At 43.2% G+C, this 14733-nt stretch overlaps 1 protein-coding gene across 3 annotated transcripts in view; it reads left to right on the forward strand.

Annotated features, from left to right (window-relative positions):
• The window catches only part of PPM1H (protein phosphatase, Mg2+/Mn2+ dependent 1H), a 253998-nt gene that overhangs the window by 96790 nt on the left and 142475 nt on the right, over positions 1 to 14733 (forward strand). For all 3 annotated transcript variants that reach the window (XM_041754313.1, XM_041754314.1, XM_041754316.1), the window contains exon 2: positions 3922 to 4087. In XM_041754313.1, the coding sequence (XP_041610247.1) occupies positions 3922 to 4087 (166 nt within the window). The remainder of the gene's footprint in view (positions 1 to 3921; positions 4088 to 14733) is intronic.

The raw sequence follows: 14733 nt of genomic DNA on the forward strand, positions 1-14733 counted from the left end.
GAAGATATTTTCCCTCTTTGTAGGAAATTAGAAAATAATGTAACTAATGATAGGCCAGTTACATGGTCCATCAGCGTCTTGTTTTTAAATATTCAAAATTAGCATCATGCTAAGATAAAGAATGCACATCTTATACTCATTCCTCTTGATCTCAACATAGTGCTGACTTTATGCTGGAGCAGAAGACGAGAAGTGAGCGTGGCTACTCCTACAGCTGCTTAGATTAAATCAAATGGTTGACTCTATTAATAGCATGATGCTCCTCTGCTCTCGGAAAGAAAGTTTTTCTCAGTTTACTTTTAAAGGAATTAAAGATTTCATTTCATTTAGTAAACAAATCATTTGCCTTTGAAGAACAAAATAACATATTTAAGTTGATAGAGACCAAGCTTTTTAAAGCCAAAGTAAGTTAAGAAAAACAGGGCTTTCTACTAAAGCTGTGTGGAGTAGGGAATTTAAAATAATGTAAAATATGGGACAAGAATTGTGATTTTTTTTTTAAGGCAATGGCTTTAAATTAATGTGACTTAAACATCTGAATAATAATCAGATATCTTACCGAACAGGCTTCCCAAGGGTTGGGGCTGCTGTCTTCCTACCAGGTCGGCATGTCTGACTTTCTGATATTTCAGTAGTGTCATTCACCAGCTGTATTCAACATGAAATGGCCAAGTAAGGCCACCAGTGTTGTTCTGTCACAGTTCTCTGGCTTTGATGAGTCATTGCAGCACAGCCCTCTGAACCAAGGGCTGATAAGAATTGATACACAATAGGAAAATAAAACAACCGAGAGCTGAAGCAGAAATTGCTGGGAGCTCAGAAGTATGTTCGCATCCCTGCCATATTTAGCTGCATGACCTTGTGCATGTCAGAGTTTTCCAGGGCCCCAGGCTTCTCATGCATGAAAGAAAATTTCTAAGGTCTCTTGCTGAAGTTAGGTCAACTTTGGAGTTTAACACCCACTAAGAGGAGAGAGAAAGCCCTTTCAGGTGACCGCAATTCAGGATTTATGTAATTATAGTAGCTTTGTTGACTGGTGGAAAACAGCAGCGGCAGATGAGTCAGCCTGGATGTAGCTATTGGAGACCAGTGATGCTTTTTTTGTTACAAAAAGACTTGACTACAGCATAAGTTTAGGTGCCAGCGGTCAGGGTGATGCCAAGTTCCAGAAATAGCAGCTTAGGATATTGTGCAGAGGACAGTATGGAGGGGACGGTTATCACGAATTGGTTTTCCCAACCAAACCTCCACTTCCGCTTTCCATAGGGAAGCCGGTCATGTGAGAGACATGGGGAGTGTAATGTCCCCATCCAGCGAACAGTCCGCCCCACACATGCTGACTGCGGAGAGGCAGGTGGTGCTTCAGACTTCCTTCCTCTGCCTGGTTTGCTTCTCCAAGGGTGGATGCAAGAGGGAAACTCCAGACAGATGCATGTTCTGCACTAGGTGTGCCAGCTGCAAACCACTGGACTAAACATGGGTCCCTCTCAAGATGGACAGATCTGAACTGTCCATCCCTCATCCTCCCTCTGGGCCCTTTCTTCAATCGGTACACGAGGGGAGCATATTCCCATTTCTGTCAGGCCTGGACCTGGGTTCCCCTAATCAGCTTATTCTGTGCCTCCACACATGGTTCAGCTTGGCCCACCACAGACAGGTGCAAGTCCCCATGTGTAATAGGAAGACGTTGGGTTGCGGAGTGTGGGGGGGTCACGGTAGGCCTCATTCTGCATCCTAGCTGTACCGCTTCCTGGCTGTGAAACCTGGAGTCATTCCTTTAGCCCAGGTGGTAAGCGTGGTGGTATTAATAGTCTTCAGGCAGGTAGCCACACTGTACCTTAAACCATATGAAATTACATTTTCACCGAAACTGCATCCAAACATCTCCTTGAAGGAGAGAGACTGAAGTTGAGGCAGAGAACTAAGCCCTGATCTCTCCCAGCCCCATCCCTCCATCAGCAAGAGCGAGTCCTAAACACAAGAGGCAGATGTGACTTCTCGAGAGATCACAAGGATCCCCACCTCCTTGCATAGGCCCCTAGGACAATGAGTTTCGAACTCTGTAAGCAGCAATCTACTTTTTAAACTTTAAAAATCTTACACAGAAGCGTAGTATGTAAGATGATTTGTAAAAGTAGGCATTTGTTTATAAACATATGCCTAGGTTGAAATTTATAACGAAGCCAGTAAGGATCGTGGAGCAGTTGTGACCAACCCAGAAATTTGAAATAAGGGCGATAATAGTTGACTGGTTTGGTCTTTTTTGTATAGCGTATAGGTAAGTAATTGCAGATGATATATTGTTAAAAACAATTATCCTTCCAATCAAGGGGATACCAGTCAATTAAAGAGAAAAGACAGAGGCTTCTTATGCCAGAGCTGCCCAGATATATAGGCCATGAACATTTCTGTGTTCATGTGTAACAGATGGGAATGAACTTCTAAATTATTGCATTTTTTCCCCAAATACTGTACATTTAAAAAATAAATTTGAAGTAAATGTCAAAACATCCAAAACATGTCCATAGACTCCTGAGGTTTGACAGAAGGATGAACGAAATACATTCCCTTAGATCTTGGGGACACTCTCATCCCTGTCTGTTTCCCGTTTGGTTGTGGCAAATGTGCATTGACTTATGGACATTGATGCAGTTTTCAATACTGAAAGCCATTTGATAGAAAAAAATTTGAATGAGGCCTGCAGCCTGACAATATTTCATCAGTGTCAGTGGCTTGTCTTGATACTATACTGTAGGTATGTAAAATAATACTGCTGGGGGGAGGGTGCATGAAGCTTTCTGTACTGTTTTTGCAATTTACTGAGTCTGTAATTATTTCAGAATTGAAAAGTTAAAATTATTTGGAAAGGATTATCTTCTACTTAGGAGGGAGTACAGCCTGACTGATCAGAGTGGTGTTCACATCACACCGAGTGTGGATTTCCAGCTGTCTCACCTAAAAAGAAAGCATCTTTTCTTTCTCTGCCACTGCATTCTGGACCCTCCCCGCACACACTCATTCTGTCATCTACTGTGACACTGTTGAGGTTTTGAAAAGAAAACACAGCCAATGGCAAATTAAAGAAAGCGCTCTTTCGGGAAATCTATTTTAGCTGCTAATTAATTACTTAGTAAGAAAATGATACTGAAACCCAAGAGGTCAGCCTGCAGTCACCCGATACAGGAAAGGCATATGAATGATGTGGCATGTTCTTCTAATGCAGTCCTATGCCTGAAACATTTAGTAATTAGGCCAAAGCACTATCCACATGCTAGAGTATCCTGTGCCCACACGTCCAAGTCAGAGTGCCCCGTAGCCTAATGTAATGGTGTCATGTGACGAGTATTGTCATACAGGAGAAAGAATGAAGGATTAAAGATAATTTAAAAAAGAATACACCTTTGATCCACTCACTTCTCTGTGTGTGAAGTCAAAGTGGGCATGGCGGTAATGAAATGTGGTTCTCTGTTCTCGTGGATTTTACAGTGTGCTGTAAATTACTGTACTGCCTTGTTCTTTGATAAGATTGATGGTGGGTTTTGCTCTTTGTCACTTGGAGAAACACAACAGAATCCCCCCAGCCTGCCCATCGATCTTCATCGTAATTGCCAAAAGAGTGATTGTCTCCTGTGTTTTGACCAAAATGGATTGATGGGGTTGCTCACAGCGGTCAGACACCTGGGAAGCTGAGCTGGGCCCGAAACAGTGCCTTGGTAAATGTTTTAACGTGTGCTGATATAATTCCATTTTGGAAAAATTAATTTACCGGGGATCATAAAATACCAAGGCCAGAGGGTCCTGCGTACTAGGTTGGGCTTTAGTTTTGTGCCACTTGTGGAGACTGGCTCGGCTGACCCTTGAGACTGAGCTCTGAGCTTTCCAGAAATCACTGCCTGACCCCTCTTCTGGCTTCTTCTGCAGGGTTATTAATGCCGGAAAGAGCACGCACAACGAAGACCAAGCCAGCTGTGAGGTACTCACTGTGAAGAAGAAGGCAGGGGCCATTACCTCAACCCCGAACAGGAACTCGGCTAAGAGGCGGTCCTCCCTTCCCAATGGGGAGGGGCTGCAACTGAAGGAGAACTCGGTAAGACTCCCCCCCTTGGCCCCCAGTTCTCGGTGAGAGGAACAGGGGCACTCTGGCCCCCCTGTGAGGCGCTAGAGCTGAATCCCAGTGTCGCCAGAGTTAGTGGAGCAGCGGGGCTGTACACGGGGTATCACACAGTCACAGCCTAAGGTGACACGTGTGTGAAGAGCTGGTGTTTATTAGGCTCTTCATACCTAAAGTAAATAAAACACCCACATCGTATATAGGTTTTATGGCAAGATACAGTGTTTATAACGTCAGGTGGTTGTAAAGGAGCCCATTTAAGATTTTTGTGAAGGGGATGGTCTCCGGAAGCTTCTTGTGAGGGAAGGACATAACACTAGCCATTGGCTGATAGCCCTGCCATGGCTTTGCCCCTTTCTTCCCCTCTGCCCGATGCTCTTGCAAATTAAATACTGTTTCAGTTGGCCCATAGCCCTTGCATCCCATGGGGCAGCCCTGCAGACTCCATGCCCTGTTGACAAACCACAGAGCACTTCTCCTCTCTTTGGCTTCTGGAGAATAAAGCAGAAAGTCCTGAAGAAACTCTCAGAAAGGTATAGGGAAGAATCGGTACTCTGTCCACCAGCATTTTATTCAGCTTACAGAAAGGAAACATTGAATGAGATGACCCAAATGTGACTCTTTATTCTAATAATCTTGAGGCTATTTTTGTATATACATTTTAATAGGATTATACAGGATCCAGGAACCTTTTCTTGGTGGAAGAAATAGTATCTCACTGCATTTATTTTTTTTAAGATTTTATTTATTTATTTATTTATTTATTTATTTATTTATTTATTTATGAATGACACACACACAGAGAGAGAGAGAGAGAGAGAGAGAGGCAGAGACACAGGCAGAGGAAGAAGCAGGCTCCATGCAGGGAGCCCAACATGGGACTCGATCCTGGATCTCCAGGATCAGGCCCTGGGCTCAAGGTGGCGCTAAACCAATGAGCCACCAGGGCTGCCCCCTCACTGCATTTATGCATAGGGATAAGACTCCTGATTTATTTTGTTCATACTAGTTCAGCTTTGAGTTAGAAACACAGTGACCTATGGAGACTCATCAGTTGGACTTGTGTTCAAGGCTGCAGGAAGCATCGACAGGGCTTTTCCCAAAGAGCCAGAGTCAGGACTCAGATGGGCAGTACAGAATAATAACAGTAAAGTACCCAGGCTCTGGAGCAGTGGGTTCCAGAGCAATCCATCACAGTCCATCATTTATTAAACCATTTAATATTAGGATAGTCATTTATTCTTTGAGCTTTAGTTTCCTATAAAAAGAGTAATAGTAGTTATTATTACCAAGTATGGTAGAAAAAGACTGGTTGGAAGTGTGCAATCCGTTGTCAGTGGGAATGTTGAGCCAGTGTCTTATTTAATAAATCCGTGATAAATGTGAGCAAATTCTTATCCTAGAGTTAGTCTCACTCAAGATTCTCTGTGAATAATGTCCATTGAATTTTGTATGTTTATCCATTTATAAATCAGAGATCACACAATTTTCCTTCATACCTATCTGACGGGATTGTTTTGAGGATGGAGTTACTATGAAAAAGGGCTCAGAAAATGTGACATACTAAGGATGATTAGATCTGGGCACAGTGACCTACTATTGCTCTTTCCCCTGCCACTGGGATATGAAGTGATTTCTGTAAAAATTAGTCAGCATTGACATTTGGCCCAAGGCCAGTTGATGATGTCATTTTTCCTTGTTTCTAAATTCCTCCAAGAAATGGAGCCAGGCGTAACTTTTTAACTTCCTTTCCTTAAGAACAATGAAACCGGGGGCACCTGGGTGGTTCTGTCAGTTAAGGGTCCGCTCCTGGTTTCTGCTCAGGTCCTGATCTCAGGGTCCTGGGGTCGGGCCCCGTGTTGGGCTCCCCACTGACCATAGTCTTTTAAAGATTCTCCCTCTCCCTCTGTATATACACTTTTATAGGATTATAAAGGATCCCTCTTCATCCTCTCATAAATAAATAAATCTTTAAAAAAAGAGAGAAAGAAAAAGAACCGTGAAACCAGTGCATAAGTACTTCAGGATGGAGCCTTGAACCTCCCCTGTGCTGGTTCTGAATCCCTGTGGGCTCCTGGCTCCAGGAGGCAGCAACCAGGTGCCAAGCAGCATGGACGCATCCCATCCCACCATTTGCTGCTTCAGCCACAGCCACCTTCTATCTGTCTTACGTATTTGGCTTTTTATGAGAGTTTAAGGCAAGAGCTGTGCTGCCTTTTTTTAATTGTGGGAAATTAGATATAACATAAAACTTGCCATTTTAACCAATTTTTAGGTGTATAGTTTAGTGGCATCAGACACATTCTTACTGTAACTACCATCCATCTCCTGGGACTTTTTCTGAAATTGAAACTCTGTACCCATTAAACCCTAACCCTCCCCTCCGTTCCTCCCTACTCCCAGCTCCTGGCAGCTACTATTCTACTTTTTCTCTCTCTAAATTTGACTACTCTAGGCAGCTCATATGAATGGAATCATATAATATTTGTCATTTTGTGTCAGGTTTATTTCACTTACATTATGCCTTCAAGGTTCATCCATGTTGTAGAATGTATCAAAATTTCATTCTTTGTTAAGACTGAATAATATTCCGTTGTTCTGTATACACACCATTTTGTTTATCAGTTTGTCCATCGGTGGACACTTGCTTTTCTATCTTTTGGCTCTTTGGGTATTGTGAATAATACTGCTATAAACATGGGTCTGCAGATAACTGTCTCTGATTTAAATTTTTTTGGATTTATGGCCAGAGTGGAAGTGTGCTGGATGATACAGTAATTCTGTTTAATTTTTTGAGGAGCTACCATACTGTTTTCTACAGCAGCTGCACCATCTTACATTATAACTAGCAATGCACTTAAAATATATATAGCTTCTTAAAAGAAACATCAGGTGTTCTTTATTCAGTATTTATTTATTCTATATTTGACTCCTTTGCCTGTTTTTAAATTAGGATGCTGTTTTGTTGTTGTTTGCACTGCTTTTTAAAAGCTCGAAAACCATGACTTGCTGTGCCAGGTAAACCACTGAGCGCTTGCTGTGTATCAGGAACTAGATGCCAAGGATTCAGGGAATAAAATTGACAAAAGTCCTTATGTACAGGGAACTTGTATCCCTTGAGGGAGACAAACAATTAAAATGTATCTTGCAGCGGATAATAAATGCCATGGAGAAGAAAAAGCATGGAGTACATTCAGATGCAGGAATGTAGGAAATGTGAGATGCATGGGTATTAAAGAAAGTGCCACTGAGAAGATGGTGTTTGGGCACAGACTGGAAAGTGCAGCTATTTGGAAGAACTTTTCTGACATCCTAGACAACTGCAAGGATCCTGAGGCAGGAACAGGCCCAGTGTTTTCCAAATCAGCCAAGAGGCCCGTGTGGCTGGAGCAGAGAGTGAAGTGTGAATCAGCCAAGAGGCCCGTGTGGCTGGAGCAGAGTGAAGTGTGAAGTGTTGTCAGAAAGGCAGTGAGAGTGGGGTAGGGTCATCTGGCGGGACCTGGAGGGCTGTGATCAGGACTCCGGCTTCTGCTCTGAATGAGCAATTTGCCAGCAGGGCATACTGGATGTACTGCTTAAAAGGAGCCATTGACTTTTCCTATTTAGAAGACATCCCTTAATTCAAAGATTGTGGTGCTTAGAAAGGGGAGTGACAGCCTAGGGTACAGCACAAACCACCTGCAGGAGACAAGGTGGATCTGCCCCTCCTGTCTCTGTGAGTCTGATCCTTCACTGCCTTGAGGGTAAGGAGATGAACTCAGTACAGTTCCAGTCCTCCTAGAACTGAGTTGACAAGAGACAAAGAGCCAATAACCAGCAGCAAAACAATGGAGTGAGTTTTGAAAGAAAAATTTTATTTTATTTTTTAAAGTTTTATTTATTTGAGAAAGAGCGCTCATGTGAACAATGAGGGGATGCAGAGGAAGAGGGAGAAGCAGTCTCCCACTGAGCAGGGAGCCCCATGCGAGACTCGACTCAGGACCTTGGGATCATGACCAGACCCAAAGACAGACGTTTAACCGACTGAGCCACCCATGCTTCTAGGAGAAAGATTTTTAAAATCCAGGTTGTTTATAAGCTTAACTCAGATGAGTTAAGAGAGGTGAGGGAATGGGTCAGATTAGGGAATGCTTCCTGGAGAAAGCAACATTAAAGCCGTCATTTAAAAAAAAAGTGAATGGGGGTGCACCTGGTTGATTCCCGTCGGTTAGGCACCCAACTCCCCATCTCAGCTCAGGTCTTGATCTCAGGATCATGAGTTCAAGCCCTGCACTGGGCTTCATGCTGGGCATGGAGCCTACTTAAAAATAAAGCAAAGGAAAAAGTTAATAGAAATTAACCAAGCAAATAAGAAAAATAGGAGATCCTGACATAAGGAACATGCATGTGCGAAGCCAGGTTAGTGTGAAAGCACATGACGCGTGTCTTTTAGTGTCTTGGGGCACCTGTAGTCACTTGGAGGGTGATAAGACAAAAATAAGCAAGCAGGTTTCATACACAAGAGCCATTTAATGCCCTAATAAGATGGAACTTTAACCAAATGATATTAGGGTATAATGAAATCCAGATCTGCTGAAATCCAGCAGGGAGGCTGACTTGGAAAGGCTTGCGGGGCAAACCTAGAGACTGGATACCTCGGAAGGAGACTGGCTCATGCAGAAAAATAAGTGAGAAATGATGAAAGCTTGAAATAAGACTGATTGGAGCAAGAGGCAGGCTCAGGAGAGATGAGGTGAGATGAGGTCCCCTCACTGTTGAGGGGACCAGATGACAACCTGCATGGGAGGAAGAGGTTAAAAGGGCAGGTTTCAGCCTTTGGGTGCTGGTCTCTGAAAGTGGACCACTGGCTCAGGCTTAGGTTGAAAGGTGAGAGGATGGGCAGAAACGGTGAGGATTCTGACCTTCCAGGTGGAAGTGTTCCATAGGAAGTTAGAAATAAGAGTTCGGTGCTCAGGAGCACATGCTAGGGAGGATTAGATTTAAGGAGCTTTCAACCCAAAGACATTTCAAGGAGGGAGCTGCAAGGAGGGGAAATAGTTATGCCAGGGGCCACAGAGAGATGAGGTCAAGAAAGATAATGATAAAAATGGCAAATACCATCAGAGGCCAGAAATGGGACAAAAGGATAAATTACAGCATCATTATTTGCACACGTAGAGTTGATAGGCATGAAGGTTGGCACAAAGGAAGTACATGGGCTTTCTCCAGCACGTGATGTATGTGATTAATTTCTCCCTCCTTGGGGCACCTGGATGGCTCAGTCAGACATCTGACTCTTGATTCTGACTCAGGTCATGGTCTCCGGGTCATGGAATCAAGCCCCACGTCGGGCTCTGTGCTCAGCACATAGTCGGCTTGTCCCTCTCCCTCTTCTCCTCCCCTTGCTCATGCATGCTCTTTCTCTCTCAAATAAATAAATTTTTTTTTTAGTATTTTTTGTTTTTTTTTTTTTAATTTATTTATGATAGTCACACAGAGAGAGAGTTTTTTTTTAGTTTTTTTTTTTAGTTTATTTATGATAGTCACACAGAGAGAGAGAGAGAGAGAGAGAGGCAGAGACACAGGCAGAGGGAGAAGCAGGCTCCATGCACCGGGAGCCCGACGTGGGATTTGATCCCGGGTCTCCAGGATTGCACCCTGGGCCAAAGGCAGATGCCAAACCGCTGTGCCACCCAGGGATCCCTAAGTAAAATCTTTTTTAAAAAAATTTCTCCCTCCTTTTTTAACCTCTCATTCCCAGTCAACTTCGTAAACACAAGTATTTCCAGAAAACCTCTTCCATGTATAATAATCACCTTCATCTTACTTGAAGATGGAAGAAAACCTAGAACGTCCTGAAGTTTTTATATGTGATGGCATTTCTTATAACCAGGGGCATCTGGGTAGCAAAAAAGATGGGGTTTTTCTTCCTGTGGAAAATTATTAGTTGGTACAGAGATTCTAAGGCAACTTTTATCCATCTCTCATGCCAACTCCTAGAGAATTATCCTATTAGGACAAGTAATCTTTTTAGCCAAAAGAATCAAATTAATCCTCCTGTTTTAAAACAAACTCTTTTAAAAAAAAATTAGTGGGTAAAAATAATATAAACTATGTTCTGTCTTCCTGGCTTCTGTGAGGCATTTACTGAAGGAGTGTTCTTGTGTTCTTTCCTGTAGTACTTGCTGAGTTCTGACCCAAAAAATAAATAAATAAATCACAAGCTAATTTCAGATTCTGTCTACATGTAAAAGGAAAACATCAGGGGCTAAAGAAGCAATGTTTGAAAGAAGTCATAAAACTTAAAAGAGATACAAATAAAAATTTCGAAGTGTTCGGCACCGTAGTATTTTAGCCTAAAGAAATGGAAAAGGAAAGGAAAATGAATTGCTGTGTTCTCCCTTATGAAAATAGTAACAGATCTAGGTGGTGGTGGTTTTTTTTTTTTTTTTAATTAGAACTTAGTGATCTAGTGAAATGAATATTTTTTTGAGAAGTAAGGAAGAGAAATTTTGACGTCGCTGGTGAGGAGGATATAAAGTAGGATATTTTCTATGTCAAGTTCAGGGTGGAATGTTCCCGTGTCTGCCTCCCATCAGCCAGTTTACATGTGAGGAGCCGTGATCCCTCAGGCAGGCTGGCATGAAACAGGTACTCTGCGGCAACGTGCACGACTCCTGATATTTCCTATGCCTCGGATTATTTGGGGACACCAGATGGGTGGCTAGGAAAGAGGGGTTGTAAAACACTAGCACTTCCCAAAGGTACTCCCAAGCATTTTCTCTTAGGAAAGATGCTATAAGCTTGTTGAGGGCAACACCCTATCCAGCAGCCTCCTACCTGCCTCCCACTGAAAGCATTTTATTTAATTAAAGAAAAAATTTTTTAATTTTATTTATTTATTCATGAGAGACCCAGAGAGAGAGACAGAAACCCAGGCAGAGGGAGAAGCAGGCTCCATGCAGGGAGCCCGACATGGGACTTAGTCCCAGACCCAGGATCACACCCTGGGCCGAAGGCAGACGCTCAACCACTGAGCCACCCAGGCATCCCTGAAAGCATTTTAATTAAAGACATCAAGATTTATAGGAACCTAGTCACCGTTGTTAGGTTTTCTCTGCTTTGGGAGATTTGAAGGAGCCTTTATCCACCACACCGAGTGTCCTCTGTAAGGGAAAACATCACTTTTCCAAAGGCTTTGGCTTTTCAGTTCCCATGTATCTGGTCCCTCTGGGAGTGAGGTAAACAGAGGACAACACCAGCTGACTTTTCCAGCAGAGGGGAAAGCGTCCCCCTCCTAAGGGCACCGCAGAGCCTTCATATTAAGAGCAGGTGCTCCTGTCGCTAGGTTGTGTGGCTGAGGGGTGGGAGGTGGTCCGTGGAGGCCACGACCCGGACGTTCCCCCCGCATCTGACTGCCTTTCCCGGCTTGGGAACAGATTGTTTCTGGCCTAAGACTAGACGTGGCCACCTGCCTCCCAGGCCTTTTTCCTTAGGAGCACAGCACCCTTCCGTTGTCTCATTTAGTCAAAACACATCAAAGTGTGTTGTTGCAGTGTCCGTTGGTTCAGTGTCTGGTAACAGGAGGCGGCTGTGTCCACACATGGCCGAGCCCCGCAGCAGGCGACGGCCTTCCTCAGAGGAGGATAGCACGGCCCTCGGCCCTCGCCCTCGGAAGGGGAATGCAAGGCGAGTAGGAGTAGGAGCAGACCGGGTGGGGAGAGGTGAAAGGGAAACGGGAAGCGCTCTTTCTACTCTTTGAACCGAAGATGTGCCATTCTTTTCAGCTGTTTCCTCTCAGAAGGGCTCGCCCCCCACTCCCGAACATTAAATGAAGGTCGCTCTTGGTTCCACAGTGGCAGCCCTTCTGGAATGTTTGGCCCTCATTAGGCAGTCTGCTTCCTGCAGTCATGTCAGCTATGAAAACAAGAGGGGGGAGCCTTTTATTTTTCTCATTGTATGAGAGACTAAATCCTCCCTCTAGTTAAGGTCTTTGTTTTGTGCAAGAATCCATAACCTTTCTATTTATTTCCTTAGATTTTCTGAAGCAAGAGTGCAGCGGTTTCTCTCAAAACTCACGTCCCTTGGTTCCAGGGCCTCGAACTCTTGCGAGTGATGATGAAGGGTGACTTGAGAACCAGGCCGATGCCAGAGTGACTTTGCAGTGCCCTCCTCAGTGGGTGTTGGCTTTCTCGGTGGGCACCGGGCTGGACGGAGGCGTCCACAGTAGCAGGGCGTGCAGCTCCAGCTTGGCTTCACAATCGGTTTTTCCCACTGGGGCACACCCTAATGCTAAAGGAAAAGAAGTGGTGCTAAGATGGAACTTTTTCCTTGTTTCCCTTGTAATCTGATTTCCCCACAGCTTAGACACGGAGAACATTGTCGAGAGTGATAGCCTCTAGAGACTTTGTCTTCTTCCTTTTTAAATATAATACTCAGCCTTCACGTGCCAGACCCAATACGGATCTCAGTCCGTTGCCCAGTATTGATTCACTTAACCTGACACTGTGTATGGAAGAATGTCCCATCATTATCTTTATTTTACTGATGAGATTGAGGCACGTGCCTGTGAAGTGTGGAGCTTGGGATCAACCGAGGCAGTCTGGCCTCTTGTGACATGCTGCCTCTTTACCCATTAGCTACAGGGAAATGTGGCAGACAAATGTGTTTGGAAAAGGCTGAAATAAAGGAGGAATAACTCCTCTTTGTGCTGCTGAAGCAGGCACAAAGGAGGAATAACTCCTAATGTAATTTCAGTATGATTTGATGCTATATCATTTCTATTATGATTTCTCTTTTGACTTAGGAATTTTTTTTTTAAGATTTTATTTATTTGAGAGATTGGCAGGGAGAGGAAGAAGCAGACCCCACCCCCACCCCCACCCGAGCAGGGAGCCCAACAGGGGGCTCCATCCCAGGACCCTGGGGTCATGACCTTGAGCCTAAGGCAGATGCTTAACCGACTGAGCCACCCAGGTACCCCTGATTCAGGAGTTAGTAGGCACTTTGTCCTGTCAGCTCAGAAACTGGACTCAGGTGAAGAACAGAATGGAAATGAAATTGTTTATCACCTTATTGTCCTCAGAGTCCACTTTTTCTTGCTAACTTATCGAAAAACTTGTTTGCATGAAACCAAGGCAAGAAGAAAAAGCCTTCTGATTGAATAATACTGTGTGTCTAAGTTTAAATCCTCTCACTGCCACTTACTAGATATTAGTTACCTTGTGCAAATGAGTCCAAATCTCACTGCCTCAGTTTCATCATCTCTGAATTGGGGATAATAGCTCCTAGCTCATAGCGCTGTTTGGACTAAATGAGTTAAAAATTCGACAGTGGTTAAAATAGTGCCTCGCATGTCGTAAGTGTTCAATTAATATTATGTTGCTGTTCTAATAGTGTTGCAGTTGCATTTCAGTATTATTTCACATTATGCTTTTACTGTAACCTCTTTTTTTTTTAGACAGAATGGGGGCAGAGAGGGATAGAGAGAATCTCTATTCAGTGCAGAGCCCAACATCACAACCCTGAGAGCATGACCTGAGCCAAAATCAAGAGTTGAATGCTCAATCACTGAGCTACCCAGGCACTCCTTATTGTAATCTAATTTAGGGGGAGTTTTTGATATGTAAAGTAATAGTTTGAGAACACCCCTGAGCTAATTTTTGAGTCTAGAATAAACCACAACGCAATTTAGCCCAAACTGTCACAAACATTATATTTCCTCTCTCTCAGAAATTAGTATTTATTTAATAATGTTTTTAAGATGGGATAGAATGAAAAAAATAAAATGGGGCAGAACGACTGAAATACAAAAAGAAATAGGAAGTGTTTGTGAGGATGTGGAAAAAAAAAAAAACCCTTATGTACTGTTGGTAGGAATGAAATTGGCACAGTCACTCTGGAAGACAGAGGTTCCTCAAAAAATTAAAAATGAAATGAAATTAAATTACCATATGATCCAATAATTTCACTTTATTTACTCAGAGAAAATGAAATCATAAATTTGAAAAGATGTATGTACCCCTGTGTTTATTGCAGTTTATTTACAATAGCCAAGTTATGGAAGCAGCCCAAGTATTTATCAATAAGAATAGAAAAAGAAGATGTAGTATGTGTGTGTGTGTATATATATGTGTGTGTGTGTGAATATTACTCAGTCTTAGCATTTGCAACAACATGGATGAACCTAGAGGGTATAATGCTAAGTGAAATAAGTCAGAGCAAGACAAATATCCTATGATTTCATTCATGTGGAATTTAAGAACCCAAACAAATGAACAACCAAAAAAGACACTCTTAAGTACAGAGAACAAACTGGTGGTTGCGAGGGGATAGGTGAAAGAGATAAAGGGGACTAAGAGTACACTTATCATGATGAGCACTGAGTCATGTATAGGATTGTTGCATCACTACATTGTGCACCTGAAATGAATATGACACTGTACATTAATTATACATGAATACATTTTTAAAAAATATTTTATTTATTTATTAATGAGAGAGAGAGGCAGACACAGGCAGAGGGAGAAGTAGGCTCCATGCAGGGAGCCCAACGTGGGACTCGATCCTGGGTCTCCAGGATCACGCCCTGAGCCAAAGACACGCTAAACCGCTGAGCCACCCGGGCTGCCCCGAATAAATTC

Source organism: Vulpes lagopus, chromosome 5, assembly GCF_018345385.1.
Source record: "Vulpes lagopus strain Blue_001 chromosome 5, ASM1834538v1, whole genome shotgun sequence".
NCBI classification, from domain to species: Eukaryota; Metazoa; Chordata; class Mammalia; order Carnivora; family Canidae; genus Vulpes; species Vulpes lagopus.